Genomic DNA, 23,797 nt, shown 5'->3' with positions numbered 1-23,797 from the left:
GCAGCGCGAAGTGTGCTAATGCTGCAAAGGAAACCGGCCGCTCGCTTCATACATTCCTGGCTGCATGGGAAAGTCGATTCGGCAGAGCTGCATTTGCACACATTTCGACACGACTTTTCGCAGCGTCGTCGGACAGTTCCGTCAGTAACTCTAGCATCTTCTGCTTCAATTCCGCCATCCTACGGCCTCCATAAGGGGTCTGACATGCCAAGAGCGCACATCGAGAATATACGAACGACCTTCTGCGATACCAACGTCATATCAAAGCCCAAATCAGAGGACAGCTGTGAAGCTCCTGGCTTTCACAGGTGCATCCACCGTGAGTTACAGATAGCATCCCAATACAAGTCCCCTGGTTCTACCAACCAATCATCCTCTGCCCAGAAAAGACGGCGGCAGCATTCTTCTGCACGACGCTGAATCTCGTTGCTCCACAGCTCTCGCTCTCGAGGTGATTGAATAGCTGCGCGAGGGCAGTAAACTGTCTCCCACAAGAACGGCTTAGACAATGGTAGATCTTCTGCTTGTGGGCCGGCGAGCTAACATGCTGATTCAGGGCGCGTAGAGAGCCGAAGTCACGATGGCACAGGTAGCATTCGTAGGCGTAGCCGTTCCAGCTGGCGCTACTCGCAACCAACTCGGCGTTCTCTTCTTCGTGCCAAGTCAGCTGCTTGTTGGTGATGGCTCCTCGAGTGTCCACGCTCATTGATGATCTTGTAGATGGTCTCTCGATTCAAGTTACGTGCTGCTGGGCAAGCACCAGTCTCGAGGTGATGTGCCACGCCGCTCGCAGTAGTATGTCCCTGCTGAGTGTCAGCATGGAAACCCAGTAACTCGCACACGAACGTCCACTTACCCTCTTGCAAAAAGGGCAGGTGATACTGTTCGCCATATGAGCTGCTCCTCGAAGGTGCTAGAAGATGTGAGCTAACAGATAACGCCCAGCAAGACGATCACACAATCTTTATACCTGCTGGAGGTTGTTCTCATTCTGGAAACCCCTCTGGCATTCACAGCAATAGTGCTGTCGCCAGTGGTTGTTATTGTCCATATGTCGTCGAGCGCCATTGAAAGAGTCGAACTGTAGACTGCAGGCTTCACAACCATATCTCGGTGCCCAGTGGTCGCAATCGTTCATATGCTGATTGCAGGCATTTTGAGTATAGAACTGATCGGTGCAGGTCTCGCATTCGACACAGTGATCGACCGCATCCATGTGCTGATTGCGCGCATGCCAGGAGCCGAACTCGCGGGGACACGTCGCGCACTCCCACATCTTGACTGGCGATGTCTGTGCACGAGTTGACGAGTTGTTGAACAGGAAACAATCGGAGGTCGCGACAGAGCGGAGGTAATAGGGGTGGATACTTCCGGACCGAGAAGTTCCGCCGCCGGCAAGGACAACCACAACCACCAGGGATGTCTTGTTCTCAGCAAATTGACATCGTCACGAGAGCTTCTCGAATGCGGTCTATCCTCGAGTTCGGATGTATGATCCAGATGTACAGCGGCTTCGATGGAGTCGCAGGCACGCAGATCGAGCGACATTCTGGATCTTTCTCGAGCTTGCCCATGTTCTCGAGCCCAAGGGCTGCACGAAATCACGAAGACCCTATCGGTCGTTCACAGTGCCGTGCTCCGCATACGCCAGTGGTCACGTCGCAAGCAGTCTCTACGTCTAGAAGCATGGTACGAAGCGATCATCTACGAGTCAGTGACCTGAGCTGTGAGCGGAAAATGGGATCTCGGCCGGAATGAGATCTGAGGGAGAAAAAAACCGCCTCTACCTCACATAGAAGTACCTCGAAGAAAAGCAAGCCAACACACGCCACTAGAAATCGCTGTATATCCAAGACACTACCGATCCATCCGCAGGAAACCCTAAACCTTCAATGCGGAGATGCGATAGTCACTTCAACTTGAGGAGCTACGCGAAGACCTGCATCAAATCATCTCAACAGGAGGTTCCATTCGATCTGACCAGTTGACTCGGAACGACCAAGCAGTGCTGTGCCTGTTCAGTAGGATATTTCACTGCACTTGCGTGCTTCCGCTATTCAGAGCTTCGTCGAGCTTGTCCAAGATTTCGCGCTTTCGTTACAAGGTCCATCTCTCTGAACTTGCGTCTAAGCGGCGTCGTTGCTCCTCTGTCCCTGGAGAGAGACTCAATTATTAGCACAGGGTGCACCTGCTACCGTCACAACGACGAATGCAGATGCCATATCGTCTGCTGCGGTCGTTCCAAGAAATATGCATAAAATATGCTAGCTGCATCACTAGCGGCAAGCTAGTGCTGGAACACACAAACATCTTGGCCCCATCTTGTTCCGCACACCGCACTGCACTCGAGCAGTAAGACGCGTCTCTCTCGAGGCACTTCAGCGCCAAAATGGCTTCACTCCATGGCGACAACAACACGCCTCGGCCAGGAGCGAAGATATTCGACATCGCTTACTCTCATGAGTCCACTGTCGCGGCTTTCAAGAGCTACTATGAGTTCTTGGCCAAGATGTATATGGATCCCGACATGATCAAGACGCCGCCCGCGGCAGGATGGGTACACATGACTCCAGAGAGGATGCAGGCGCTGGGCAAGTCCGAGAAGGTGATCACGCTGCTGCGCCATCTGCCATACGTCCATCATGTCTTGGGCAGGCCGGAAACTCATAGTAGGCTGCTCAACGCCTCTTATACGCAAGGAACTGACGAGTTGCAGGCGGTCCCGCATGCATATTCGCTGACTGGGAACGCAAAGCCCGGGACCTGGCAGCCCACCCAGAGCTCACTGGTTTCGACGTGCTTTGCACTACGGAGCCCGAGAACGTTCCGCCTCACGTCATTGGGATCTCACAGGGACCCTACAAAATGCTGCTCGACACCCAGCTAGGCCTCGTGTATTGGAATGATTGCCCACCAGCGATCCACGAAGACCCAAGCCATCCCATTCAGCCCATTCAGAACGATCCTATCGACTATGCGAATGATGAAGAATTGGGATGGCGGTGCGCTCCTGCCTGGTCGATCCCAGAATTCTTCGAAGTCTTGAAGCATCATTTTGTCAACTTGGACTGTGTTCCGCTGAGCAGACGGCTTGTCGAGGAGGGTTGGTACGGAGAGGAAAGAGATATGCCTGACAATTTGGGCGCTTGTCGCGTTGCGGCGGAAATCTATCGTCGCCACGGCTGGCCGGATGTTGAGAAGTTTCGTAAAGATCAGTGCATGGCAGAACTTGAGAGGGAGATACCAGAAAGGTTTCCAGAACAATTCTTTCTCTGAGTGGAGATACCCAAAATGGTCCGGCGAAGAAGACCGATCAATGACGCGCAAGATGTCGATGGCCAGGCTTGAGTGCCAGGCTTGGTAGTCTCTGTGCGATTTCTCAACAGGTATGCTGTACACACTCATGCTTCATGCATTCCAGTTCCGCACTTGCATCACTGGTTGTTGTCCAGAACCTTGCAGTCGTACCACGCTGCATAATTGAAGATCGTGCAGCGTGCAAAATTGGGCGATTGGTATCGATCGATGAATTCAATGAAAACATATAATGAGCTGAGTTGCAGCAAAGAGGGCGGAATAATAATGCCACTGAAGCATTGCAATGCTTTACGTATGCTCTAAATCAATGTTGCCCCGTTTCGGGAATGAAATAGCCGCATCAGCTCTGCGGTATGGCACAGCAAGCAACAGTTTGCTGTTCCTGGTTGCCTCGACTTAGCATTGATCTGAAGTTCATCTTGTTGTAGTGGTGCTGTATGCTCAACCGAAGGAGCAGGTCGGGCAATCGTTCCGCGTAACCAGAGAGGCTCACTGGGCGCTAGACCAGCCTCTGCGTAACAATTCGCTTTGGTGACGTGAAACTGAGATTCCTGGTGCCGAAGGTGACTCGAGCTTTAGCTTGCCACCCAGCCAGAGACATAGCTGCAGGACTGCGTATTGCCCACCACGAAGATGTTATGCTGCCATTGGATCATCTTGCGCATAATGAGCCCGAGGGAATTTGGAATTCCGGGCGAGCCTGACATGTTGCTCCAATGGTAGATTGATCTCTCACGAACGAGCAGTGAAGGCCCGAAGTGCTCGAGCCATCAACGGGGCATGCATCGCATGCGACAATGTAACGTCGGCCAGAGGTCCAGATGTTCTGCCAGCCGGACTCTTCTCAGATGTCTTTCGTGGCCTCCATCTTTAGGCTCTCCTTGCGGTCCGTAACGCAGCCATGAGCCAAGGAGAAGTCTGGTATCTCATCCTTTCCTCAACCTCCGCCTCTCATCTGAGCATCCCAGTCCTCAAAGCTCGCATGCTCGTTATCTCTGTTCACCATATATCCAAATCTTCCCTTCTCCTTGTGCTGCCGGGCCACATAAGGCGGAATATCCTCATTGTGCTCCACTTTCTCGAACTCTTCTCCCATTCTCCCGAACAAGTCCTGTCCATTCTTTACTCTTTCTGCGATTGTCCTGGGGTCTCTATTCTCTGGTGTGTTCCAAATCTGGTGTGAAAAGCTATTCATCTTCATCTGAAATTCTGCAATGGTCGAGAAGCAGGAACTGCAGTGCCAGCCTGCATTCCATAGCTCGCCTCGATCCCAAAAGCGGCGGAAGTATTGGTAGGGATAGGTGAAAAAGGAAGAGCCGATGAGGCCCATTCGGAGGTCGTTCGGAGCGATGGTGTTCTCGATCGAACCGCCGTAGATGGTGGCTTGTGGGTGTGACCACTGTATGCCACGGTGAAGCCATTGAAACGAGTAGTAGTAGAATTGGCTGCGAAGCGTGAGGCGGGCGGGAAAGGAGCAGTAGCGAAGGAGAATCATAGTGTCGGGTCGGAGGACTTCGTCCATGTCGCTGACAACAAGCACGTCGCCTTTCTCGGGGATCTCCGCGCCGGTAAGAGAAGGAAATACTGAGTAGAGCATCGAATTGCGCAGGTAGTCCTCGTGATCCCAAGTTCGGTCCGACTGAATTGGATCGTGGATCTCGCGATAGATGATCTTGGGCCAGAATTGTCTGTATCGTTCCCAATTGTCTCGAAGGACGAGCGGTTTATCGGCGTTCGTGAAGGTCGTCGGCGACTCAATGATGACGAAGTAGTCTACCACCGGGTACAAAGTGTGCAGTCGAATCTCAAGCCAGTCCAATTCTGTAGAGAACATGATCAAGTCGTAGACTTTCCGTTGCTTTCCAAATGGCTTGAAGTCCACTGCTTTGCATACGAACTGAGCGTCGGCGTAGTCATAGGAAGTGTCTTTATCGACAGTGTACTGCCGCGAGTTGTGGGCGATCTCCGGCGGGATCCAATGCTCTCGATTCGAGTTGTGGTTCATGACCATTAGGACTGCTATGATCGCAAGCAGTGTCACTGCGATCAGCGGCAGCGGCCGACGCCTTTGCGTCCACAAATTTGCCAACATGTCGGATTATTCGTAGTCTCTGCGCATCGTGGAATGGGACAAGTGAAAGAAAAAGACACGAGAGAAGTGAATGCGGACAGGAGCTGAAGTGGGAGAAGAAGGGTCTCTTTAGGAATGGCTGAGCGGTACCTTACATTAGCTTGCGACCAAACGAGAGTGGGGTTGCGCCATGTGGTATACTATTCTTTCCCATCAGATCTCCAGCGATCGTGTCGGTGCGCGGCGACGGGGGTCGAGAGCCGGTAGTGCTGACAATGCTGGCCAGCACAGGTGACATCGTCCCACCGGAGATCAGCCAGCGAGTTTCTCTGCTGTGGCAGGCATCGCAGGCGTTGGAAAATGGTGATCAAAAATGGAAGTCGCGCAAAACGTGGACGAATACGCGATGCAGTCCAAGCTAGAGGCAATAGTGCAATTCCTTCAGAGCTTGTCAGCTGAGCTTAACAGGAAAGTGCTGCCCCTTGCATGGCAGGTGCGACGAGCCCGCCTTGTTGCTCCTGTTTCTGGGAGCTTGGCTGTTGCTCTCGTATAGCACAGTCGGTGCACAGCATATTGGATGATGATGGTTCGCCATTGCTGGCCCCTTTCCTCGGTGCATGGTACTTTCCACTCTGCGCCACGTTTTGCAGTTTCAGCCAATGCGACGCCAATTGCGGGAAGGGCCTCCTGAACGGATAGGACGGATCCTAGCGAGGTGGCGGATGCTACACGTGGGGCGGAATGTCGTGATGGGAGAAGCTGAGAAGTGGCAGCGAGCAGAGTAACAAGGTCAGTCGAGGATGAGAAGGAAGAGGTGAAGTCGATAGATGGAGAGCGGGCACAACCGACCGCGAGAACGCGTCGTCGAAAAGTTGTTTCACTTCTGTGCAGGCGATGAATCGGGTCTAGCGTAGTTCCCATCGGAGTCCCCACCTTGCGTCACATTGCTGGCGCCGATATCGCATGAAGTGAATGCCTTGAAGTTGAACAAGGCATAGGCGAACTCTGGATGTCGGGATACCTACCGATATACAAGTTACGGCAAAGCGCTTTCTGTGCAATACCGATAACATGGCATCTTGGCCACACGACTGGGAAGACCAGCCAGATCGATCAGCTTACACGACTCGTGATAGCATAGACCACATATGGCACCGTCTTGGTCTTCCTGCGCAGGCCCGCAATTTTCTCCATCTTGACCTGCCCGACGAGGATCAGAAAGCACTTCCATCTTCCTTCAAGATCGGACATCTTGCTCAAGCTTCAATAGGCCTTTCTGCTCTGTCAGCAGCTTTGGTCCATTCTCACATCCATCAGAGCACGGAGTCTACTAAAATCAGCGTGCCGCTCAAACATGCTGCGGTCGAATTCAGATCTGAGCATCACTACCTGCTCGATGGCAAACCTGCTCCATCTTTGTGGGGACCACTTGGAGGTTTACACAAGACCGCAGACGGATACGTGCGTGTGCATGACAACTTCCTCAATCATCGAAAGGCGGCTTGTGAGATCCTCGGGCTTGATGTGGAGATAGCCACAAAGGATGACTTTAGCCAAAAGGCCCTTCAGTGGAAAGCACTAGAGCTGGAGAAAGCGGGAATGGGAAAGGGCGCTGTAATTTTCGCGTTGCGGTCGTATGAGGAATGGGAGAACTCGGCTCCAGGAAAGCATATCATGGCAGGACACAACTTTCCAGTACGAGTACAAAGAATCAGTCCGCAGGGTGGAGCTACTCATTCGGTCTCTGATCATTTCCCAAAGAAAGCAGATCGGTGTCTACGAGGCGTGCGAGTCCTCGAATTGAGTCGTGTCATCGCTGCTCCTGTCGCTGGTAAGACTTTGGCAGCCCATGGGGCAGACGTCCTTTGGGTGACTTCACCAAACCTTCCATCATTACCTGGCTTGGACATTGATGTGTCTCGCGGTAAACGCACAATACAGCTCGATCTTGATACGGCAGAAGGCACTCAGGCATTGCATTCCCTCGCACGCAATGCTGATGTATTCATCCAGAGCTACAGACCTGGCTCGCTGGCTGCTCGTGGCTTCAGTCCTCGCGCGCTGGCTGAAGAGAACTCAGGAATAATATACGCCACCTTGTCCGCCTGGGATGACGGACATGGAGAAGGGCCTTGGTCCAACAGCCGTGGCTTCGACAGTATGGTTCAGAACGCATCCGGGATGAATGTGAGTGAAGCTGAACACTTTGGAGATCCGAGTGTACCAGCTCGTGCCCTGCCTGTACAAGCTCTTGATCACGCAGCCGGATATCTTCTTGCTACCGGAATCAATGCTGCGCTGTATCGGAGGGCGACGGAGGGGGGCAGCTGGGAAGTACATGTAAGTCTTGCGGGTGTGATGAAGTATCTGCGAAGTTTGGGCCAGTATCCGGGTCGAAACGGCTTCGAATGTGAGCCGCTAGGAGATATTTCCTCCTACTTGGAGACGAGAAGGACCGATTTCGGAGAGCTGAGCGCTGTGCGACATTCGGCGAGTGTAGAGGGCAAAGAGCCTGGTTGGGAGGTCATGCCAAAGAAGCTGGGTAGCGATGAAGCAAAGTGGTTGTGATCGAATGAGTAAAGAGACGACCAAGCGAAGTCCTGCAGAGTCAGATGATACTGTACATGGCAAGTGCCGATTTTGTGTCTATTATCGTAACATTAAGCTCGCTCAGTCCCACCTGAATGAATGTTAGCACGGATGAAGACTACCAAAAACAGCTGACTTACCCTTGGTCTTTCTGCCGGACTATGTCGTTGCGGCCACCCTTCTGTCGGCCTTCCTTTCCTCCTTCCACTACTAACCGATCGAGCTGGAAGAATTGGCTCACTACTGTTTGTCTCTGCAGCAAAGTCAGCAACTGTGAATCCCATGCCCCAATGAGACCCTTGGCAGCATGGCCCAGCGCTCAGCATCGGCCGTTTCCCACATCGCTTCGGGTCCAAACATCCCCATCGCTCTTACGCACCTTCAACATCTGCAATTCCTTCTGCCCCTTCTCCAACAACTCTTTCACTTTCTCCTGATCTGTCACCGTCTTGTGTTCTCGAAACGCATCTTTCGTCCTCCGTGTCGCGTATTCTCTGAAATTGTATGCGGCGAATTGTCTTGATTGTCGTAGGAGTTGGCGATATAGCGAGCGCACCTGCACAGCGGACTGGCTTGACATTGCGTAGCTCATTACAGTATGTGGATGATCGTGTGATGTGAGAATGGACAGGCGATCGCAAGCTCTCACGGTGGTCGATGGAGATTCTTTGGAGATCTGGAGCATGTCTCGATGATGACGCTCGGGCGACTCGCTTGACTTTCTGTTTTGGGGCGGACGATGCGCCGCGGGGGTCCGACTTGCCGATGTGCCTGAGAGCTCGGGCGCATCGTCTCTGGGGAGAGCAGACCACACGACGCGAACGCGCTGCACTTCACCACCACCATTGCCATCTCCATTGTTCTTCCCCTGCATCAATTCTGTACAACATCGGTCCACTGTCATACACTTCTTGTACCATATATGCCTCTATAACAAGCATAGTCATCACCAACAAGCACATCCTTAGCCCACGCGGTGCTCCGGCGCGTATCACTTTCTAGCCATGGCTCCGGTACGTAGGTCAATACTCCATACTCTTCTTCCATATGAGACCGCACCAAACGAGAAGCTGGATGCGTTGTACATCTGCCCGCCTCCCGCATCTGACTCCCCTCACTCGATCCTGGTAGCCAACACACCAGCCACAGCATGCTCCCGAGCCTCTGGATCCTGGTGATACACGAAAACGTTTGCACTCCGCCTCAACGAGACAACATTCTTACAACATTCCTGGAACATCAGAGCTGCGGACGTCCTGATTGGCTTTACTCGGTCCTAGCGTGCGACTTGGGATCCGTGAGGAAAAGCTAACATGAATGTCATCGAACAGTACAGACCACCGGGCCGAAGCAACCGCTCTGGTCGCTCTAATGCAGATAACGACGTATTCGAGGGATTGCCGGTCAAGCAATGGAACCAGACCTTTGCGAAGGTATCGCTTGCCCCTCCGGTATCAGAGATCGAAGCTAGCAAAGACGACAAATGGGGAGAGCCGCCAATGCCACGGGACTTTCAGCTCCTCACTCCTTGGACTCAGCACCTTCTACGGCTCGCACGATCTGGCAAAGTTGGCACCAAACGGAAACAGGATGCCGATGCGGACGACGATAAGCCGGACGACGAAGTGGCCGAAGAAGATACTAAGCCTATCACCGGTATTGACGATCGCGGGTACGTAGCGAAGAAGTGGAAACCTGTGCCAGAACACTCCTTGGAACCCGAACACAAGCACTTCAATTTCCTTGCGAAGCGACGCAGAGGACTTCCTAGTCTATATGGCCCAGACTTGCAGTTGGCATCCGTCCCTATGCGCAAGACGAAAGTGCAGAAGGCGGACGCGAACGGCGAAGTCGCCGTGTATGAAGTGCTAGTGCCTGAGGGGCAGACAATTGAAGGCGAAATTGCAGAATCAACAGAGCTTGCAGATGTAAAGCCTGTGTTGGCTGCTCCTGGTAGGGACTTCCAGCTTCGACTTCCTTCGCACTTGCTAATCATTAGTTAGGTACTGTTATCGAGGGCGTAGGTGTTGCAAACGAGGAAGGAGTCATGGTAGCCGAACATCTCAAACCATCTATACCAAGACGGAATAGGCCACCGCCGAAGAAGAAGGGGGGACCAGGGCGAGGCAAGAAGCGCGTTACCTTTACGAATCCCGATGGATCTACGTATACTGCGATTGTTCCGAATGCCACGAAAATTGTGCCGCAGCCTGGTCAGACGATCAAACACGTCGCGAAAGGTGAAGAGGCAACGGCAGACGTTTCTGCAGAGGAAGCTGCGAGGAATGCTGCGCAAAGGCACGATGAGAATGGCGAGGAAGGCTCTGGCGACGATGATGAAGAGGGAGATGAAGATGACGATGACCGCGAGGATGGTGAGCTGTCCGATGAAGAAGACGATGATGCACCCGCTACTGGAGCTCAGACACCTGCGAAAGTCGAAGGAAACGGAGCGCCGCAGCCCATGGAAGACGTGCAGCCGACTCTTCCGACTGCGCCAACAGAGGCGGAGCCTGCACTTCCGGAGACGTTAGACAAGCCAGCTGAAGAGTCCGAGCAGCCTGCAGCGCCTGCCTTGGAATCCGCACTAGAACCAGTCATCGCGCCTATCGAGACACACTCTGACGCTAAACGGAGCGTCGAGAGCTCGCCAGATCTCCCACTCGCGCAAGGTCACAGCAGTGCGGCATCAGTTGCAGAGCCTGTGCCACTGACATTGGACACTGTGCCGGAGGAGAAGCCACTGGAGGAGCCGGAAGCAGGAGAGCCCATCGTGGAGGATCCCACGACTGAAGAGCCCGCTGATACTGAGTCTGCTGAAGCCAAGGTCGCTGAAGTCGAGTCAGCAGAAGAGGCGTCACTGACAGCAGAATCACTGGCTCCAGTTGCTCCTGCTCCTCAAAAAGAGGAGGAAAAGGTCGAGAAATTTGATGACGGGGACGAGGATCTGCTGGGCAATCTGGAGAAGTCTTTGGGGTAGTGACCTAGGTTTTTGCGGGATTCCTGAATCACAACTTTATTATTGACAGTTCAAAGAGACATTGTGAAAAAGCTCATGACAGGTTTTAGGATCCCCGAAGTTGAGACGACACTAATGCTACGGGCATATTTGACTCTGGTCGCCGCGTGCGAAGTCTCAGCAAGCTCTACTTCGAGAGGCTCGACTCCTGCAAGAGTCACAGAAAGTCTTCTTACCACGGATTCTTCTACCCTCGACCGCAGTCTTGCGCCAAAGATTCTACCATGGTGTACGACGACATCTCATATTGTTTATCGACGCCCTGGAGTGGACGAGGCTATTGAGACCTGGGCGTCGTTGCAGAAGTCTATTTCAAGCTTGCCGCGTGCACAGCAGAGCTCGGCACGAAACTCGTTCTTGACAGTGGCACGAGGCTTCCAACTGACCAGGTTTGCGTGCATGAAGTGGACCGGATCGTGCGCGCAGCATCTCTCAAAGTGGACATTTTGTGGGTCTCGGCTGCAGCACACAACCGAGATGAGAACCGCATACCTCGCTAGAAGTCCTCCTTGCCTTTCGATTTCGGCGTGACTTCCTCACTCAGCTCCAGGTTGTGTAGGGCGATACCCTCAAATGGCATCGGTAGCAAGCATCGCCCAATCACCTACCATGGCAGCGTCCTAAGCCGTCCCTGCATACGACGACAATGGACTACGCACTCATCGTACTGCACGCTAGAAAACCCTAATAATGCAGGCAATCTAGTCGGGTGTTTCCCTATTATGGGCACAGCGATATTCTGTGCCAGCTTGTGCTGCACTCTACTTTCTAGACCAATGACACTATAGTCTATAGAGTGATCGCCACGGGAATGGACGAGATCGCTGTTGCGGCCACCGGCGAGAGTGCCTCATCTGAGCTCGGCAGTCAGAGATCGATGGGCGCCTGGAGCGAGCCCGTCAAGACATAAGGTGGCCGAGCATGGCACCTCTTCTGAGACGGTGACCCAACATTTCCTTTCATCACCATGAAGTGGACTACAGGTATCGGTGCTCTCCTGAGCGCGTTGTCGCTGACTCAAGCCCTGCCTACGAACGAGGCGCGTCAAGAGGAGACTTTTGAATACATCGTGGTTGGCAGTGGTGCTGGAGGGGGGCCACTCGCGAGTCGACTCGCTCGTGCTGGCCACAGGACACTCTTGATCGAAGCTGGAGACGATCAGACTGGCAACTCGAACACGACAGTGCCAATTTTTCAGTACACGCAGCAAAGACCACAGGAGGAATGATCATACTGACTATTTACCAGAACGTTGGTTTCTGGAGACCCCAAGCTTCGATGGGACTTCTATGTCACTCACGTGAGTAAAATCCAATTGCCTGAGTGAGCTTTACTGACGAAGTGGTTGTAGTACAAGGACCAAGAGCGCGCTCGTCGAGACCCTAAGTACGTTTACGACATCGGCAATGGAGAAGTGTACACTGGCCTCAATCCTCCACCTGGAGCGAAAGATCTTGGGATCCTCTATCCACGAGCAGGTACTCTTGGAGGCTGTGTCACGCACAATGCTTTGATCTGGATCACTGCTCATGAGAGCGACTGGAATGGCATTCAATCATTGACAGGAGACGACAGCTGGAGCGCCTCGAACATGAAGCAATACCTGGACAAGGTCAAGAAGTGGTTGCCTACAGAGCCCACCGATCCGACGATTCTGCTCCGTGACCTGCAATTTGTCCAACAGCTAGCCGGAGGAGCCTCAGTCGCAACTCCTGGGCTCATTGATCTTTTGAAGCCCGTCGTTGGACTTACCAACGCTCTCCTTGGGAATCCTAATGCTGAAGTAGCAGGCCGAGATTCTAAGCAAGGCTTCTACCCCATCCCTCTGACCATGAAGAATGGCGAACGTGTTGGGGTAAAAGAGTTCATTAGAGACACGGTCGCTGGCGGCTTTCCTCTTACTGTCCGCACCAATACCTACGTCACAAAGGTCGATTTCGATACTACTGGCGATAAGCCTCGTGCCGTGGGTGTCGAATACCTGTCAGGTAGCTACTTATACAGGGCCAGTCCCCTTAGTGGTGGTAGTGGCGTCCAAGGCTCGGCCAAGGCAAGCAAGGAAATTATTCTCTCTGGAGGCGCCTATGTACGTTTCGGCTAGTTCCCTTCTCTCTATGCCACTGATGACTGACAACTTTCAGAACACCCCACAACTTCTCAAGCTAAGCGGTATTGGCCCAGAAGATGAACTCAACTCATTCGACATTCCGGTCCTTGTCAATTCGCCAGGTGTCGGCACTAATATGCAAGATCGATACGAGATTGGCTTGAACGTCCAACATGACAAAGACTTTGCGATCCTCGATGGCTGCACGCTTGATGCCAAGGATCACGACAAGTGCTACAAGCAATGGGTCAACAGTCCTTACATCTTGGCTCAACGAGGTGTATACGCCACCAATGGCCTTGCAGCGACCATGGTCAAGCGCTCCGACTTTGCTTCTACTACCGATGTCGACATGTTCATCTTTGGCTCGCCGGCAAACTTCACAGGCTACTTTCCTGAATGGTACAATCATATTCTTGACCAACACAACTTGTAAGTTACTGCGTTGAGCAGGTCACAGGAAGCGATCGCTGAGCTGATTGAATGGGCAGTTACTCTTGGTACACATTGAAGGCACATACTCGCAACACTGCAGGAACCGTCACGCTCCGCAGCGCCGACCCCCTCGATCCACCTCAAATCGACTTCAACTATTTCGACACCGGCACCACTACCAACGGCGCAGACCAAGCCGACCTCAACGCCATGATCCAAGCTCTCAAGCTTTCACGCTCAGCCCTCCAGAAATACAACCAGCTCCCGCTTTCCCTCCTTGGCGGCTCGAAATACACAGAATTCTTCCCTGGTCCCAATGTCACGAGCGACGAGGATCTAGGCACATACATCAAAGACCGTGCATGGGGACACCATGCTTCATGTTCAGTGCCAATGGGCGCTGATGATGATATGAACACACCTCTGGACAGCAAGTTCCGAGTGAAGGGTGTAGATGGATTGAGAGTGGTGGATGCGAGTGTTTTCCCTAAGATTCCTGGCGTGTTCATTACGGCGCCGATTTTGGTTATGAGTGAGAAGGCGGCGGATACCATTTTGGCTGATGCATGAGCGCGTGTTAGCTGTCTATCAATTTCTGATTTTCAAGATTTTTCACTCCTGTTCACTGTGTATTCTGTGCCGTTATTCCTGTGAAAATGAGAATGAACAAGTCACGCCTAGCTCCCGAACAATGTATACAGATCTTCGACGCGTGTGTGCGTGAACTGTGATAGAGTTTGATATCCCGTAATGCGCTCGTCATCAAACACCGGACTCCAGTCCGGCCCTGGTCATGCTCCTGCCTCCAACGCGTCAAAACTTCGGCGCCTGCTCTCACACTGTTTCTTGCTCTCTACTTTCATCTGTTATTCGCCACCATCATGCCTCCGCCACGCAACGACGAGAGACAACCTCTGCTTGGGCGTGAAGAACACCGCGATGAGAATCACGGGAATCAACGCCGTTCCCAGAAAGTCGAATTCGACGACAAGGATTCTGCAAACCCGAGAGAATGGCCACTTTCGAAGAAATACACCGTGGTTGCTTTAATCACTCTTACGGCCTTCTTCCTACCTATGGCTTCTAGTATCTTTGCACCAGCATCAAATCCGATTGCAGAAGAGTTCGGCGTGTCAAGACAAATCGCTCTGCTCAATCAGACGGGCTTCGTGTGCATGCTTGGAGTCGGACCTCTATTCTTGGCTCCCATGTCGGAGACGTTCGGTCGCAGGATGATCTATCTCATCTGCCTCGCGGCTTTTACTGTGCTGCAAATACCATGTGCGTTGGCGCCGAACGTGGCGACGTTCGTCGTGTTCAGAACGCTGTCCGGACTCTTCGGATCTGTGGGCGTGGGCAATGGCGGAGGCTCGATCGCTGATATGTTCGAGGCGCACGAGAGGGCGAAGGTGTTGGGTGTTTATATGATTGCTCCCCTTTTGGCACCATCGCTTGGCCCGGCATTGGGAGGCGTCATGGTCGACAGGATGAGCTGGCGTTCCCTGGCTTGGCTGATGTTCATTCTTGCTGCATTGACGACGATCATATCGTATTTCTTCATGTACGAGACTCGGGCCATTACGATCTTGCAGGAGCGAAAGGCGGAGCTGGAGAAGAAGGATCCCAAAATCGAATACTGCGTCGAAGGCGTCAACAATGAGTCTATCCCAGCAAAGATTGCAGGCAACGGCACTCGTGCTGTCAAGATTCTAGGAACACAACCCATTGTGTTGATCATGTCCATTTACCAGGCGTTGATTTTCAGCACCATGTATTCGCTATACGCTTCCTACAACACCATCTGGACACAACCACCTTACGAATTCAGCAAGAGCCAAGTCGGCCTTGCGTACCTTGCGCCTGCATTTGGTTTCGCAATCACAGCTTTTACGATTGTCATACCATTCATTGACAAGATCTACGACCGGCTGTCTGAGAAACACGACGATCAAGGCCAGCCGGAATATCGTCTTCCTCTAGCTAACATAGGAGCGGTCTTCTTGCCCATCGCACTATTTGGCTTCGGCTGGACAGTGGAGAAAGGCTACCATTGGGCCGTGCCTTTGGTCTTCATGGTATTCTTCGGCGCGAGCCAGGCCAGCATCTTCAACAGTGTCCAGACATATTACACCGAAGCCTACGAGAGCAACGCCGCTTCCGCTCTTGCGGCAGGTTCCTTTCTCCGAAGCATGGTCGGAGGTATTGTGCCTCTGTTCGTGAGCAAGCTGTTTGAGGAACTCGGATATGGATGGGGTATGAGCGTATTCGGCTTCATCGCCACGGCTTTGATGCCGGCGCCTCTGGTATTCTACTGGATCGGTCGGAGGTTGCGAGAGCAATATCCGTTCAAGGGCTGATGACTCGAGTACGGCACCAGACTCTTGAATGGCCAACATGGCAGTTGCATGAGACGAGGTGATGCATCGGGAATTGGGCTCAAAAAGGATCGCGACCCCAGAGACAGTCCTTATCAGCACGAAGAAGTCCTCGTGGAGACCATGAATGATGCTCGACGCCCCATGCGGCGACGTTCGGGTCACTCAGCAGCATTGCCTGTTGTACTGCTGTGCCGCTTTATGAGGCCGCTCCCCTTCAAGTGTCCTGGTCGTCGTCGTCAAAATGATGACACTTCTGGTCCGTGTATGAAGGCTGCTCTGAGCATGAACGCAAGAGAGGAGGGTCACTGGAGGCATTCCCATGGCATGACTCAAGGAGGCTGGAGTTGACCAAGGCATGTGTGCACCACAGCCGTAGCAGGAGCTCGTATGGGAAGAGGCCAAGATGGTCGCGAATCAGATGGCTGGCGGTAGTTCCGCTGCATGTGAGAATCACCGGTGCCTCAGCATCGTTCTAAGAGAGGAGTGGTGCATCACGTCGCGGACTGCTTTCCATTAATGGTGTTTGCGTTTGAACAACCGCGTCGGAGACGGCAGCTCTGCCGCTGTGGGACGAGTACTTCTGCGCCAAGGTCACCGGTCGGTCTGCGGATGGCAATCTGCTAGCTAATGTCACCATCGCCGGCCTCAATCTCAAACCGAAAGAGTGTGTCAATATGTAACGGAGCGAAGAGCGAGTTGCAGAAATTTCGAAAACGTTGACCGGAGGAGTGCTAAACATCAAAAGCTATTCCAATCCGCATCAAGAATGATGTGTTGTGCGGCGATTGCCATGGACGCGCAGCAAAAGTAAGAATCTTGAAAGCGGTGCGAGATCACTGCAGTGCTTTGTACCTGCAACGGGCTGACGGTCCTTACTCCGTCCCCAGCTGGTAATGACGCTGTATGATCTCGTCCCGAAGAGACACCATGATTGGACGCTGGCCCTTGTCTTCGGCATCCCTTGTCGACAAGGATACACCAACAAATACGAAAGACTTCCCTCGTCCAGATCACAGCATGACGATCTCAACCAACAGTCACTCTATGTACGTTTTGAACGCTTGGTCCGGGACGCTTGGCAGGTCGCTGTCGGCAGAGAGAGGCGAACGGGAGCGCCCACATTCCAGCAACACCGTCCGCAAGTAAGACGCCACGACCGCTGCAGGTGTGCGGAGCATCTCCCGTGATCCATGCAATTGCTAGAAGGCAGGATGGGGAATGCTATCAGCTCCGTCCTACGGGACGCCAAAGGTTCAAATAAATCGAGGCGTGAGATGGAAGATGTCTTGAATAGACTGATTGTCCTCGCCGAAGTCAAGGCTACCACACACTACCAGCGTGTGAGCACAAATCCCATCGACGAAGATGTTCTTCCCATCGACAAAATTTTGAGGAGATTCCACGTTGCACATTGCTGTGTGAAGCGAGACGCAGGAGCTGCACGGCAAGCCATCGAACAGTATTTGGGGCGGTACTTGAAGCCAGAAATCGTACGTCGAGATGCAATCATCGCTCACATAATATTACGTGACGGATGCTGATATACATCGTTACCAGATCGAAGGCCTCACAGCTGTCATCGCTGAAACGCTGGATCGGCTCATGAATTCTATCTCGACAAAAAGCAGCAGCGAAGTCACGAGCTATGCCATCACGATTGGGAAAGCTGGCGGGATTGGACGAATCGATTGCTACCTATTCTACTACAAATTCCAAACCCCGGACCTGTCATCCATCTTGGACAACTGCCTGGTAACGTCTCTCATTGTGTCCGCAGTTTCTCCTTCGAAGTTGCATTTCGAGCACCTGGCACCCCTCGCCAAGGCGCCATATTCATCCCCATTGCCTGGAGAAAGCGACGAGAAGGCTGATGCGAGGCTGGAGAAGATTCAAAATATGCTGTTGGCTGAGATGCAGGCGAGTTTCCGGAAGAGGAGTGCGCCGCTGTGACAACGATGTCTGTCAAGCATGACTGGCGTCTTATGCCTGACTTTTGATTTTGCGCAACTCGGCCTCTTGGTACGCCTCTCTGTCAGTATCCAGCGGGACGCCAGCATCTGGAAGCGCTTGGCCGAAATACTCCCAACGATTCTCTGTTGCTTCGAGCAGAGCACCTGTCAGTACTGCAATCATCGACACTCCGAACGGAATGTAAACGTTGAAACTCTGCTTAGCTGGACAGCGAAAAGGTTTGGCCCCGAATGGAAGCCATTTCTCATCTTCTCCAGAGATGTCGATCCAGCGTTCTGGACGGAACGTCAGCGGGTCGCCCTCCCAGATGCTAGCATCACGCTGCATGCTTTCGATGTCAGCTGCCATGGAGTATGCTGTTCCGTTCTCGTCCTCGAACCGGCGATAGACACGTCTTGTTGGCGGATAGAGACGGAGAATCTCTTTTGAGACCATGAGGGCAGAAATTTGATCCCCATTCACACCCATGCGATGCTTGAGCTGTTGCGGTGTAGGACTATTCAGAAATTCTTTGAAAGCATTGGCCCAGACACTGCTGTTCGGATGGTGACGAGCAGACAACTCGATGAAGCAGCGTAGGACTACGCGCCAGATGGTCTCGTAACCGGGCAGGATGAAGTTGAGCGGATTCGCCGTGCGATCCTCACCATCCCAATCAAAGACCTCCATCAATGCCTGCTTCAGCGCCGCTGGTAATTCGACTCCATCTCCAGCTTCCAGGAATGCGTCATCATACTTCTTCGACTTCAGCCACTGCTTGTTGACTTCCTTGGCCACGACCCGCAATTGATCGTCAACTCCCTCCGCCTCTTCGCCAACACCCCAGATGACCTTTCTGACCATCTTGATGCTAAGCATCTGTACGACCTCGAACAGATTGCGACTCTCTCCCTCTCCAGAGACCTGCTCTTCAGCGATAGACCTTGCGACTGCAGCGAAGTCAATCCATTCGGGTGCATTCACTTGAATCTTCTGCTCCACCAGTTCACGGAAATCTTCAGAGGCTTTCTTCTCAGTCACGATGAAGGAATTCTCAATGCCGAAGGCTTTCACGAGACGTTGATTTGGACAGGCACGAGCAGCATAGGGGCCCAAGCTGTTCTTGATGTCGTGACCCTGGCCCTGGAATGTCCTACCCGCAATGATCTTCGCACACTCAGCGGGGACTTGGCTCTTGATCTCATGGACCTGAGCATGATGTTTGTTGGGATCCATAATTATCTCGACTAAGCGTCGTGGCGTGTAGTTCGGGAGCAGCAGATCAGTGAAAGTCGTCTTAGCAGGTGCGTGGATTTGAAGGAGGCGAGCGGTTGATGGGAGTTGTCTATTTCGCAGATCGAATGGCTCTGTCACTTTCTGATTTCTCCTGGGATGGCAAGAGATACTCAGTTGACAGGAAATGTATATGTACGTGTGCTCGAGTTTGCCATACTTTCGAGACATGGTTTGCTTGATTGAATGGAAACCTGAGACAACAGCATACCAAACCTCAACGCAGCAACTACAGGCTTCCAGTCAACGCCAGATGTTACAAGCTGAGAACAAAAGCTCATGATGAGATAGGTCTCTCCCACAGCAGAAAATGTCCGGCAGAGAAACGTTGCGAGCAAGACAACCTATTCGCCGGAAGAATCTGGGGAACAGGATTCGTGAGGTTCACAGCACTCCAGCAACAATGGTGTTGTTGAACATTTGTGTTAATGTTCGCAAATCTCATCAGTATAGCACTAGAAGCAAGCTTTGCACGACGACTGTCTTGCTGAGTACCGTCTTCCAATGAACGATACAGCTACTGGTGCTGCGAAACACTCAATCCAGTACTCCTGCTCTTCACACACACCAACTCAAACTCGCCGCCCGCTCCTTATCTTAGACTTCGTATCTCACACCACCGTAGCGATCCATCAATCTATACGTCGCGAACAATAGTGGAATAATCTGCACCGTTCCAGTCGTGCAACTCTCATCTTCCAGAAAGCCCTCATGTATTCGAATTCCACAAGCCTTCCGTCTGGGCCTCCTTCATGAAGTTTGCGATTTCCGCCATCTGGTCCAGAACCTGCCTGGTTGGTCTTTTGCTCTTGAACTCCTGACAACGCGCCCGGAGGTGGAGATTGATCGTAATTTCGATCCCTGAGACGAGTTGCTCGAGGCCCTTGGCTATAGTGTTGTCCATAGAAGCGTCGCTTTCAGATTCCATGACTCGGGCTTCTTTGCGGAAGTCGACTACAAGCTGGACGCCTCTGCGCATGCTGAGGAATATTTTGTCCTCGACGTCGCTGGAGCCCATGAACACGGGTCTCATGACTTCTGAGCTGTAAGCTTTGAGTTTTGAGACCCATTTCTCGTTGAAGATGGTTTCGGTTTCTTGCTTTGGAATCGTTAGCTGGTACGGGCGTATGATGGGTAATATTGAAGCATCTTTACTGGACCGAATGCGGGTTTATGGTTTTCCATGATCGTTTCGAGTTGACTTGTAGTGGTTAAGGACGTAAGACAGGTTCAGTGATGTTCAAATGCATCTATCTCATTTGCGGAAGTACATGTAATTGCCCTATCAGCAGGCCCTGCTCGGAGACCCACTTCGGTGAGCAGTTACGCACATCATGCCTGCCACTAGACATTAGAAGGCCTCTCAAGCTTTCCCACTTCGTCGTCCATTGTGCTGGATGTTCCGATGAACCAGTGTCCATTTACCGCTCACCTGCACATCCCAAGCGGCATCAAGATCGTTTCAAGAGGTCGCGTAATCCCGAAACTCTCCATAATGGCGCATCCCCTGGTGCTTCATTCCACGCACATCTCCCACTCTTCTGTTAACCTTCTCGACTTGCGCCTGAACCGACTCCTCATCAGTCCACCAAATGCCTTGCAGCTCTCCCATAACGATCTTGTCAATCAATTTGTCGAAAGCTTCAGTTCGAGCCGCAGTGCGCCTGCCGCGATTTTCCCCATTGATCTTCACGATGCCGTTGACAAGCTGGCGCATCCGTCCGGCGAGATACACTGGATCGCGATCGCCAGGTTTCTTCTCCATCACAAAGTCAAGCTCTTTGGCTTGTGTTTCGAAAGCGACAACGAGATCGAACGCGTCTAGGCACCAATTGAACATGCGAAGGATCGGGTCGTCGCGCGAATTGATGATGATGAGATCCCACATAGGTATCTTGGCCATGTGGTCGTTCGTTTTGCGATACCACTTCCGCTCGAAGATGGCTCGAGATTCCTGCTGCGCCGTTTTCAGATTACTTCACAAAAGTTATGGAGGCAATAGACAGTACGTACCGGCCCGAACACTTTGGCGGGTGTGGCAGCCATGACCTGTCGTATGCGCTTCTTGGCTGTGAGAACGTCCAGTTGTGGTATTGTGGCGATGGTTTGCGGTGAGAACCTGAACCCGCGGCGGAAGCGAGAAGAACATTCGGAAACGCGACACACGACGACCGTTTGCTAGAATCTTCAAATCTCACGGCTTCAATTCAATGCTGGTCAATGCGCCGCGCAGAATCGGCTCGCGGTGGTAGTACGCGGATTCCCTAGTGCTTGTCGAGGAAATTGTCACGATGCGCAGCTCGAACGTACCAGCTGCTTTGCATTCTCTTGACGACTGAAAGCTCAGGCGTGAATCTCCAGCGCACGACAGAATTCCCCCTTCATCTCTCACGCCATTCCCAGCCGCTCCGCCCTCCCCAATAACGCATCAATCTCCTGCAGCTGCGCAATACTCAGAGTGCTCAGGCTCAATCCGCCCACCACCCCCTTGTAATATCGCACCCGCTTCCAAAGCCCAACACTCATCCGAGCAAGCTCCTTTGCCTTCGCTGCCGCAAGGAATGGGTTTGTGAAAAGGTAGTCCCTATTCCGGAGCACGTTCACCACCCCTGTGATATCCGGAAAGTGCGTCGGCAGAAGCTCGTTGAGTGCCGCATCTACTTGGAAGTCGGATAGCAGCTGTAGACCGTTCGTAGCGTGCACGGCAGAAGACGTCTCAGACCAGGTTCTGACGTAGCTGTGAAGGCGACGAAGCCACTTCTCAGCAAACACGTCGATAGTGGTGCGTTCTGCAGGATATGTCTTCGGCTGTGTCGAAGAAAGTGAGACGCCTCTCGCTAACTGCTCCGTGATAGCAGAGAAATGCGCGGCATTGTACTTCTTTTGCGGAGTCTTTTCCCGTGCTGATGATGGCAATTCGTTGATACGTGCACGACCCGAGGTCCTCATGGTACGCGCCGCACCTCCTTGCTCGCCGTGTCCGAACGAACTGTACTTGCCCTGAGGAGTAGCACGCGAGGCAGCTCGCGGTGTCTGAGGCGGTGCCGTCATGGTGTCTGTCTTGCCTCCCGTTCGACTTGAGCTTGGTAATTCAGTTTTTGGATCGAGTGAAGCTGATCCGCTGCGCCCAGCGTCAATGAGCGACTGCGTGAAGGCACCTGGTTGCGGCTTGCCATTCGACCAGAAGAGATTATTTTCATGATCAGCACTCCCTGCCATGGGCGTGTCGCTTCTGCGAGTGCGCTCATCTTGAGCAAACGCTCCTGCATGAGCGTTCGGGGTAGCTGCCTTGGAGTCGACTGCGCCACCTTTGACAGTGGAGGATGGCTGATGATCAAAGATATGCCCAGGATGTTCAGCGTGGTGTTTTTTCATGCCGGCAATGAAGTGGTCATCGCAGAAGTCGACTTCCTTGCACGTACTGCAAAAGTGCCGCAGACCTGCAATTCGTTGATCACACTCGTCACAATCGTAGTCGCTGGTTGAGTCCCTCCTCAAAGGTCTTACCGGACTCTCTTCACCAATGAGCTCGTCAACATTTTCCTCGTGTTCTGCAGTTTCTCGTGTGACTTGGTGGAATCTATGGCCAGGAAAGTCGAGATGGTGCATTCTGCGGCCTTCGTGGATACAGCCTTTGTGAAAGTCAACCTGTGTACATGTCGTGCATGCCTGCCAGAGTGGTGATCTTATCTCTTTGTGGCAGACACCACAAGTGAATCTTGGACCAGCTTCGGTTGCACCTTCCGGATGAGTATGGTTCAAGCGTTCTGCGTCTTCCTGGGGCGCTGTGATAGTCCAGTCCACGGCGTTTGTCGGTGTTGAAGTGGGTCCAGATTCAGAGATCAAATTTGCATTGATGACCCTCTGCTTCACTTCTCGCTTGGGTTGAGACCTATTACTTGGGCCCGGCGTGCCTGTAGCTGCCTGGGAGTTTGGTGTTGAGTCTGCAAGTGGTGCATCCTGGACCTGTGAACTAGCCTTTGCTTCCTGTGGAGAGACCCCGACATCTTGCATCACCACGTCAAGATCACCAACCCCAGTACCAGAGCTCTCCCGAGCGGCTAGCTGCGTCGCTGCAGCCGTTTGACTTTGCGTTGGCGTAGCATTAGCTCTGAAGAAGGGGTTGACCAATTTCAAAGTGGGCAGAGTGAGCGGAGGAGGGCCCAATACATGGCTACTGAGGTGCGTCGAAGGGTCTGGTGGACGCACCGTCTTCACCATGTCGAGGTGTGCAGCATTTCCTGGTCTCGAACGAACAGCAATGGGCAGCTTCACAATGAGTGACTGCTTAGGTGCAGCTGCAGAGGAGACTTCAAGAGATTGGGCCGCGGTCTGATCTCCCATATGCGTACAACGTTTCTGTCACAATGTGTCAGCAAACAAGGTCAGTAGAAAGCAAGAGACTGAGAGGTTTACCTTCCTACGCCTACACTCGTCGCATTTCGGAATTCGGGGTCCTCCCATGAGTGCTGGCTGGGATGAATGTCGTGGGTAAGGAGTTGCTGTGATCGTTCGATCGAGTCGCAGGATGCTGGTCGAAGAATTGATGTGCAAAAGCGGTATTGATGTCGATGTTGGAAAAATCGTTGCTCCTAATAGAGTCTCGAAAGGGGGTGATAGAAGTGGAGTCAGCCAGT

The 23,797-nt window shown here is 52.7% G+C and overlaps 14 protein-coding genes across 14 annotated transcripts; 6 read left to right on the top strand and 8 right to left on the bottom strand.

The window, feature by feature from the left end:
* Positions 1–358: 358 nt before the first annotated feature.
* On the bottom strand, positions 359–706 carry RHO25_002599 (uncharacterized protein; the record flags this gene model as incomplete). The annotated part of the gene is made up of 1 exon (XM_065602277.1): positions 359–706. One exon carries the CDS (start codon positions 704–706, stop codon positions 359–361), a length of 348 nt encoding a protein of 115 aa, XP_065458349.1.
* A 27-nt stretch (positions 707–733) lies between these two features.
* RHO25_002598 (uncharacterized protein) lies at positions 734–1,068 on the bottom strand (the record flags this gene model as incomplete). Its single annotated transcript, XM_023598165.2, has 3 exons — positions 734–803; positions 857–913; positions 971–1,068. 3 exons carry the CDS (start codon positions 1,066–1,068, stop codon positions 734–736), a joined length of 225 nt encoding a protein of 74 aa, XP_023456238.2.
* A 1,321-nt stretch (positions 1,069–2,389) lies between these two features.
* On the top strand, positions 2,390–3,276 carry RHO25_002597 (uncharacterized protein; the record flags this gene model as incomplete). Its single annotated transcript, XM_023598164.2, has 2 exons — positions 2,390–2,669; positions 2,717–3,276. The coding sequence occupies 2 exons, from the start codon at positions 2,390–2,392 to the stop codon at positions 3,274–3,276; spliced, it is 840 nt and encodes a 279-aa protein (XP_023456241.1).
* Positions 3,277–4,255: 979 nt separating this feature from the next.
* Positions 4,256–5,410, bottom strand: RHO25_002596 (uncharacterized protein; the record flags this gene model as incomplete). The annotated part of the gene is made up of 1 exon (XM_023598163.2): positions 4,256–5,410. One exon carries the CDS (start codon positions 5,408–5,410, stop codon positions 4,256–4,258), a length of 1,155 nt encoding a protein of 384 aa, XP_023456240.1.
* Positions 5,411–6,460: 1,050 nt separating this feature from the next.
* Positions 6,461–7,957, top strand: RHO25_002595 (uncharacterized protein; the record flags this gene model as incomplete). The annotated part of the gene is made up of 1 exon (XM_023598162.2): positions 6,461–7,957. One exon carries the CDS (start codon positions 6,461–6,463, stop codon positions 7,955–7,957), a length of 1,497 nt encoding a protein of 498 aa, XP_023455518.1.
* A 102-nt stretch (positions 7,958–8,059) lies between these two features.
* Positions 8,060–8,558, bottom strand: RHO25_002594 (uncharacterized protein; the record flags this gene model as incomplete). The annotated part of the gene is made up of 3 exons (XM_023598161.2): positions 8,060–8,069; positions 8,119–8,231; positions 8,358–8,558. The coding sequence occupies 3 exons, from the start codon at positions 8,556–8,558 to the stop codon at positions 8,060–8,062; spliced, it is 324 nt and encodes a 107-aa protein (XP_023455519.2).
* A 424-nt stretch (positions 8,559–8,982) lies between these two features.
* On the top strand, positions 8,983–10,958 carry RHO25_002593 (uncharacterized protein; the record flags this gene model as incomplete). Its single annotated transcript, XM_023598160.2, has 3 exons — positions 8,983–8,991; positions 9,310–9,931; positions 9,982–10,958. 3 exons carry the CDS (start codon positions 8,983–8,985, stop codon positions 10,956–10,958), a joined length of 1,608 nt encoding a protein of 535 aa, XP_023455520.1.
* Positions 10,959–11,964: 1,006 nt separating this feature from the next.
* Positions 11,965–14,109, top strand: RHO25_002592 (uncharacterized protein; the record flags this gene model as incomplete). The annotated part of the gene is made up of 5 exons (XM_023598159.2): positions 11,965–12,194; positions 12,246–12,297; positions 12,349–13,083; positions 13,139–13,536; positions 13,596–14,109. 5 exons carry the CDS (start codon positions 11,965–11,967, stop codon positions 14,107–14,109), a joined length of 1,929 nt encoding a protein of 642 aa, XP_023455521.1.
* A 311-nt stretch (positions 14,110–14,420) lies between these two features.
* RHO25_002591 (uncharacterized protein) lies at positions 14,421–15,896 on the top strand (the record flags this gene model as incomplete). Its single annotated transcript, XM_023598158.2, has 1 exon — positions 14,421–15,896. One exon carries the CDS (start codon positions 14,421–14,423, stop codon positions 15,894–15,896), a length of 1,476 nt encoding a protein of 491 aa, XP_023455522.1.
* Positions 15,897–17,107: 1,211 nt separating this feature from the next.
* Positions 17,108–17,867, top strand: RHO25_002590 (uncharacterized protein; the record flags this gene model as incomplete). The annotated part of the gene is made up of 2 exons (XM_023598157.2): positions 17,108–17,407; positions 17,475–17,867. The coding sequence occupies 2 exons, from the start codon at positions 17,108–17,110 to the stop codon at positions 17,865–17,867; spliced, it is 693 nt and encodes a 230-aa protein (XP_023455523.1).
* Positions 17,868–17,897: 30 nt separating this feature from the next.
* RHO25_002589 (uncharacterized protein) lies at positions 17,898–19,103 on the bottom strand (the record flags this gene model as incomplete). Its single annotated transcript, XM_023598156.2, has 1 exon — positions 17,898–19,103. The coding sequence occupies one exon, from the start codon at positions 19,101–19,103 to the stop codon at positions 17,898–17,900; it is 1,206 nt and encodes a 401-aa protein (XP_023455524.2).
* A 766-nt stretch (positions 19,104–19,869) lies between these two features.
* Positions 19,870–20,345, bottom strand: RHO25_002588 (uncharacterized protein; the record flags this gene model as incomplete). The annotated part of the gene is made up of 2 exons (XM_065602276.1): positions 19,870–20,259; positions 20,316–20,345. The coding sequence occupies 2 exons, from the start codon at positions 20,343–20,345 to the stop codon at positions 19,870–19,872; spliced, it is 420 nt and encodes a 139-aa protein (XP_065458348.1).
* A 277-nt stretch (positions 20,346–20,622) lies between these two features.
* RHO25_002587 (uncharacterized protein) lies at positions 20,623–21,206 on the bottom strand (the record flags this gene model as incomplete). The annotated part of the gene is made up of 2 exons (XM_065602275.1): positions 20,623–21,117; positions 21,174–21,206. The coding sequence occupies 2 exons, from the start codon at positions 21,204–21,206 to the stop codon at positions 20,623–20,625; spliced, it is 528 nt and encodes a 175-aa protein (XP_065458347.1).
* A 342-nt stretch (positions 21,207–21,548) lies between these two features.
* RHO25_002586 (uncharacterized protein) lies at positions 21,549–23,624 on the bottom strand (the record flags this gene model as incomplete). Its single annotated transcript, XM_023598155.2, has 2 exons — positions 21,549–23,519; positions 23,577–23,624. The coding sequence occupies 2 exons, from the start codon at positions 23,622–23,624 to the stop codon at positions 21,549–21,551; spliced, it is 2,019 nt and encodes a 672-aa protein (XP_023455525.1).
* Positions 23,625–23,797: the final 173 nt, after the last annotated feature.

This window comes from Cercospora beticola, chromosome 2 (assembly GCF_033473495.1).
Source record: "Cercospora beticola chromosome 2, complete sequence".
In the NCBI taxonomy this organism is placed as follows: Eukaryota; Fungi; Ascomycota; class Dothideomycetes; order Mycosphaerellales; family Mycosphaerellaceae; genus Cercospora; species Cercospora beticola.
Note: the sequence above shows the minus strand (reverse complement) of the source record. Positions and strands in the feature narration are given on the sequence as shown.